Genomic DNA, 7059 nt, shown 5'->3' with positions numbered 1-7059 from the left:
TTCACATAACTGAATCAGCAATCGTCCTGTTTTAAACTTTCAACAATATTAAACACAATCTTGGGGACTTCCTGTTTTCGATCTCAATTTTCAGACAGTTCCTGCTGAAACACTCGGCTCTGCAGAAACTGGAACCTCGGATGGGTTCAGTTTTAGCAGGAATGAGGAAGAGGGAACAGCTTTCACAGGCTGAGCTGTGAATATGGGATGTTATGGTTATTCAAACTAAAGTCAGTGAGCTGGAGCCACAGAAGAAAACTTGGACAAAGATCAGAGTTAACAGCCTGTGCTGAAGGATCAGACCCTTCAAACATCACCATTGAAGGAGTTTGGTGCTGACAGTGGAATTATCCAGGAGAGGGCACACGTGGTCAGACTGTCCAGGCAAACAAAGAGTCCTGGTCCCAGGTTTGACCTGGACTCACCTGGGCATGTACTCCAAGTGGGAGTGGACCTGGTAGAGCCAATCACCATTTGCAAACTCTTCAGTGGAAGTGATATCAGAGGTTGTTTCCTGTCCATTTCTCAACCAGCTCACTTTGATCAGTTTAGGGTAGAAGTCATAGACGCTGCAGACCAACATGGCAGGATGGTGATAACCAGGAGCCATCGTGGAGTGAAGTCTGACTGATGGTTTCACTGGAACATCAGGAGGAGGAGGAATGTTTTTACTTCATTCAAAGTTAAAACTGCAACACAATAAAGCTGAAGTGACTTTATAAATATAACAAGCCTGAAATGGCTACAGAACTACAGAGATTATGTAGTTTTAACTGAATGTATCAGATTAAACCTTCAGCAGTGTTAACTTTAAACTATGTGCAGAGAGTTCAGTCAGGAGTTGTGTTGTCAATGATGGCATCATGTGATGAGGTTTATATGACAATCTGATGATGTCACAGAAATACAGACTCACCTGATTTAGAAAGAACATTTGCGTACCAGAGGTCAGTGTTGTGTTGGCAGTACGTCTCCTTCTGAGCTCTCATTTGAGCAAGTATTGCCTGATCTTTGTTCCAGTATTCTGCCTCCTTTATACCAAACTCAGTGTATCCAACAAACCTCCCCACATCGCTGCTGAACCTGACATGCTCTATCTTGTTGTAATAGTAAGATCTGATGAACTCGATGTCCTGCAGCTCAGTGGAGTTAAACAGGCAGCGAGTTGAAGAGTAACACTCATATCCATCTGAAACACAAAGATTAGAGAATCACTCTCGTGTAGTAGTCTGGGAAACCTTTAAGAGCAGGTTGTTGATATGATATCATCATCATATCTTCACCTTAGTTAGATCATTAAGCTTACCAACAGAGTATCAATTCAATTTCATATACATAAAAATGATTCACAAAAACACCAAGATCCTATAATATTAGAGAGGTAACCCCAGCAATCTTAAGATGTGCAAAGTTGGGAACAGTGGAAGAGAGAGAAACAACCAACAGAACCAGGATCAGGAAGAAGCACTGCCATGGCTGGTTATGGTAAAGAAGAACAAAAAAGGAGAACCAAGACAGATGAGACAAAACACAAACTACAGGAGATAGTTTAATGCACAAGTGAAAGAAATGGGAATCCCCCAGTAGCCTAAGTTCTATTGCAGCATAACTAAGGGAGGATTCAGGGTCACTAGGGTCCAGCCCGAATTTTTACTTTAGCAAAAAGGAAAGTGCTAATAATATTCTCAATAGTGGGCCTGATTATTCAAATATGTATGCAAGGAGAAGCATTTTAAATTTGGAGAAACCAGAATGGGTTACATAAATATTAATGTGTGCATTGAAGGATATATAAAAATGTCAAGAGTCCTCGAAGTGTTACTGGAGAAAAACCCTGTCCAGTATTTCGTTAGACACCATGTTTCAGAAGTTTTTGTGAGGTCCAAATATGACGACCTCAGTTTGTCTGAATAAAGGACAACACATCCACGTGTTTATGTCTTTAATACATACCTGTGTGTTGCAGCAACATTTCAAAACAATGTATTTTGGTTAGTTAGTAACGCGTGATGGTCTAATGTGTAAATGCAATGTTGCAGAAAAGTCTCTGTGTGACTGGATATTAAATAGTGTTTGCAGTGAGACCCTGAATAGGAATATGTAGAATAAGGACACAGATCTTCTGCATATAAACTGACATTTACCTTCATTCGTGTAGGATGTACAGTTAAAAATCAGATGTACAGTTAAAAAGCAGAGAACTGTGTAGTCTCACTGTTTGTGTAAGTACAGTTAAGAAGAAGAGATGTTAACCACTTCTCACTTTATTTCATGAGTCATTTGTTCTAGTGCCTTGTCTTTATTTTTACTTCCCCTCTCATTGTATAAACTACATGTACTCAGTGTTCCATATTAGGACCATTGCTTTTTCTCTCTCTACAAAAATAACCTTTTTGAAAATTTATCAAATGCTATATTCCATCTTTGTGCAGATAACACAATTATCTATTGTTTAGATACTTCATTAATAGAAACTCTTTAATTTCCTTAAGCTGCCTTTGATGTTGTTCACTTCCATTTTTCTCTCCATACACCCTAAAAAATGCTGGGTTATTTTCATAACTCCACTTCTGGGTAAAAGCCGTAGGTTCATAAGTTGGGTTATTGTGACCAAATGTTGGTTCAAAAGTCATGACTCAAGAGTTAGGTTGGTGATGTGCTGGGTTCTTCAATTCCCTCCACAGCTTGACTAATTCTGTTGGGTCATAGGTTCGGCAGCTTTGATAAAATATTGGGTCAACATTTTACCCAGTTGTTGGGGTTGAAGATAAGCCTCAGAAGTCGTCACAAACTGCCTGTGACTTGAGCACATATCACTGGACTACTTCTCCACTACTATGATATAAAATATGGTAAGTAAAAAGTGAATTATAAAATTTTTAAAATCATAGGGTTATTTTTGATAATGCAATTTATTGGTTTATTTTAGAACTGTACCTACTCATTAAAGGTATTTTAACAGATAACACCAGCTAGCTTGGGATGAAGAAAGTTATTTCTACTTAAAAATGCTTGATATTATCTTTTGAAGTTATTATTTGAAATGAGGCTGAGGAAATGAAGCTCCACATTTGACCCAGTGTGGCGTTACAGATTTGGTCATTTTTAACCCAGCATTTTTTATGGTGTAAGTTCGAGTTAAATGCAGACATATACAAGCTCATGTTGTTTTCAAAGTGCAAAGGCTGTTAGCTATGTTTCATAAGATTAAAACCATTCAAGGGACTGAAATTAAAATGGTTACATCTAATAAGTATCTAAGTATCATTATAGATCAGAATTTGTCATTTAAAACTCACGTTCAAGGGCTTGTTTCTTTTTTGGGCATTCTTTTTTCGTTCTTTCTATAGGTGAGGAAAAACTTGATTTCTGTAACTTTTTTCCCTTTATTGGATTCTGCTTTTACAAATGCACCTGCTTAGTACTTGAAGAGGTTGGAGACTGTTTACAATTGTGTTTGACATTTTATTAATGGTTGTGGAACTTGACTACATCACTTTTCTCTGTATGCTGCTGATAAATGTCCACTTCTGTATATCTGCAGACTTTCACATTGGTTGTTTTTTTATCTATAAATCTCTCCTTGGGCTGGTTCCCTCTTATCTGTGCGTGTGTATATGGGTAAGAACCACAACCAATACAGCCTTTGTTCTCGAAAATCATATAATTAATTGTCCTGAAAATAAGAGTAGAATTAGGGGAAAACGTCTTTTTCCTAATTGTAGGATGCCCTTGTTTCCTGGAATAATCTGCAGAAGGAGCTGAAATTGTGAGAAATGGTTACCCTGCAGGAGTTTAAGTCAGTTTTAAAGGAACAAGAGAATAACTCTTTTAGTCAGTGTGACTGGTTTCAATTGTCACTCTTAATGATGTGCTATTGTTAAAGTTTCACCTGTTTGTATAGAATATTGTATTTGTTTTAAATTGTTGTTATGTGTTGTATTTGTTTTTACTTTTGGCACCATGATGCCAGGCCTCTCTTACAAATGAGATTTTAATCTCAGTGAGATAAATAAAGGCTTAAATGTTAAATACATGGCATGCATGACTGAGTCTAACCGTTACTTTTATAATTGATTTAATACGAGCAAAGTAAAATGAAGCAGCAAAATGATCTTTCTGAAATTATTTGTTTTATTCAGCAGTTTAATAAGTAGACTGATGGATGAATTCATTAATCCAGCTGTGATGCTGTAAAGCTTAATGATAGCTGAAACAGTGAACTTCAGCCCTGAGAGGCAAACGGGGATCATCACAGGTGATGGTCACAAACAAAAATGCTGCTGTGCATCAACCACAATAAAAATAATATCACATCTCATCCTTCACTTTCCTTTAATCAGCGAACACTCTGTAACTGTGACTGATCATGTGTTTGATTAGTGTATTGATCTTACCTGCTGTGCAGATGTTGATGAAGAGAAGCGTGAAGCATAAAAACATTGAAGCCATGTTCCTGAGTTCTCCTGGCCAGCTCTGACACAGTCTGACTGAGAGCTGCTGTAAAGATCAGAGTGCAGGGTCACGTGACCACAGCATCAGCTGTTACCAGGAAGAAATTGCTCAAATATTTTATTAGTGTTGCGAAATCAGTTTTACCCCGGTTCTTTTATTCCTCGAAGCTTCCAGAGACGGCACCGGAACTCAGTAGTTATTTCACAAAACCTTTATTCATCTTTATTCATCTTCATTTAAGCATGCACTTCTAGAAGGGAAGACGAGGCCGATGTCCCTCTGCAAAATCTTCACCCCTTTGTTAGTTACAGCCAGCTTTATAGAAGCGACCCCATCATCAAACCCCCATGGTGTGCTGCAAACTCTGTGTCTGTGTGTATGCACGAGCACATGTGTGCACGTATCCGTATGCCTATGTGAGTGCACGTGAGTGACTGAGTGTATGCGCATACCTGTGTGTATGTGTGAGTGCACGTGACTCCCTGCCGGTCATAAAAGTCCATCTCCCTTCCAGACCACAGTTATCCAGTTACAAATGTTGAGACTCCCACCCAGGTATCCTCTGGGGAATTTCCACTCAGCATTAACTCCTCTTTGTCTTACTTTTACAGTTCAATTGGGGGAGGGTCTCCTACAATCTACTCCTAAGTTCATGACACAGTCAGGCCTTTATTTATATCCAGGGCAGTGTCAGTGTCTCACAATTCTATATCCTATCTAACACATTCCTAAACTCTAAAATAAGATAAACATTCCTACATTAGGTTTTTATCAAATTATGCAAAAAACCAAAAACAATATTTTGTTATATTGTTTTGACAGTTCAGGATGTGCCCTGCCTTTAAATAGGCTCTAGTTTCTCTGTGATGCTAATTGGATAAGCTGAAGAGAATGGATAGATGTTGTTAGTTATAAATCAAAAACTCCTAAATGTGTGAAACTATTTCAAATTATTGTGATTACTGAGAGTTTTAATCAGATAGTTGGTTTAATTGCTGTGATTTGGTAAAGTTTACAGTGATCAGCTATGTTGGACTGGTACAGAGCAGCTGTGGTGTTCATGGTCAGTGTGATGCTACATGAAGGGCAGCAGATATTTATATTTGATGTAATGATGCTGAGTAAATTCTCTCACTGAATTTGACCTTTTACGCTAGCTTTATAAAGTCTAGTGGTTGAAAATTGGTCGGGTAACTTGTGAAGCATCAGCTTATGCCTTGTTGTATTCAGTTTAATCTGCCGATCAGCTGATAAAGAAGCAAAATCTACTAGAGCTCAAAATGCAGGTTTTTATTTGACTCATCTCTAAGTGACTGTTTTCTCATCTCCACCATTGCAAATGATCCAACCTTGGGTTGTTAGACCCCAATAACACTGGACTAGTTCACCAATGACAATAAAGGAGCTCTCTACATATCACACCTTTAAGGAACATCTTATAAAACTGGTCTGAAAGAAAGAAAGAAAGAAGGCGAATGGATTACCTTCCACCGGACTCCCCAACCAGTAACTTACACGTGAAATGAACTCTGCACTCAAACATCCACCAGCACCAGCAGAGCTCAAATGTATCTTCAGTCAGCCCGAATGTTTCATTTTGTATTTAAATGAATCACTCAGAATCTGTTTTTGGCTTTTTTAACAAGGTGGACTTATAAATCAATAAATAAATCAATAATTATTGATCACAGTTAAATAAAGTGTAGTTTGAAGGCAGAAAACTTATTCTGAGCTCTTAGTGAGAATTCAAAAACAGGGCTTTTCAGTATTTCCTTCATCTGAGCTCAGACAGACCAAACTGCCTTCTGTTCCAGCATTCAATGACACAACACTGAATCGGGGAATCTTTGCACTCTGACTGGTTGTTGTAGAAGAACATCTTATAGTGAAATCACATTTTATCATCAATAATTAATTATAGGTTTGTAGCTTGAACCTATTCGCTGGAACGTTGAAGACAATATAATTACACAGCAAAAGCATTGAACACCAAGTAGGCAAAGTTCTTCGTGTTACTCATGCATGAGGGAGACCTGCCTGGAGTCAAGTGTCGTTCCACCACTTGACCCCCGTCAGACTCTCAGCCAGGTTCCCCATAGCACTCCTTTTATTGAGGTGACATGAATATGCATAGGGTCATTAACATATGACGTCTACATACAAACAAAGAGTACCTTGCCTGTGCTTTGTGTAAGTGTGTGTGGGGTCAGAGTGTGACCCCATAAATGACTTCCCTAAACCTGCTGGTTTGGAAGTCCAACAGTTCATCTAAACAAAAGGCACTTAGCCTAAAACAGATACAGCCACGTTTATCCTACCATAAAACAATAAAACAACGACCTCTTCCCATGCTCCCAGGATGTAGGTGTGCATTCCAGTGTGGAATACACACCAAGCGTTTGCAGCCCGCTAAAGATCACACATCCTATCACTACACAATTGATTATACACCTCTAAGAATATATGGTTAAATATTTCTAAGCATAAATGACAATCAACAATACAAAACCTAACAATTACAACAATAAATAAAAACATGATAACAACGATCCAGCTCGCACTGGAGCGGTTCGCAGCTGAGTGTGAAGCAGCGGGAATGAGGAT

At 38.5% G+C, this 7059-nt stretch overlaps 1 protein-coding gene across 1 annotated transcript; it reads right to left on the bottom strand.

Moving 5' to 3' along the window:
• Positions 1-352: 352 nt before the first annotated feature.
• LOC102308610 (H-2 class II histocompatibility antigen, I-E beta chain-like) lies at positions 353-4495 on the bottom strand. The gene is made up of 3 exons (XM_005953245.2): positions 4398-4495; positions 917-1189; positions 353-639 (listed from the first exon to the last, which is right to left on the bottom strand). The coding sequence occupies exons 1-3, from the start codon at positions 4450-4452 to the stop codon at positions 422-424; spliced, it is 546 nt and encodes a 181-aa protein (XP_005953307.1). The 5' UTR covers positions 4453-4495; the 3' UTR covers positions 353-421.
• Positions 4496-7059: the final 2564 nt, after the last annotated feature.

This window comes from Haplochromis burtoni, unplaced genomic scaffold (genome assembly GCF_018398535.1).
Source record: "Haplochromis burtoni strain Fernald_Lab_line unplaced genomic scaffold, NCSU_Asbu1 Contig_3395, whole genome shotgun sequence".
NCBI classification, from domain to species: Eukaryota; Metazoa; Chordata; class Actinopteri; order Cichliformes; family Cichlidae; genus Haplochromis; species Haplochromis burtoni.
This window is presented reverse-complemented; position numbering and strand designations above follow the sequence as displayed.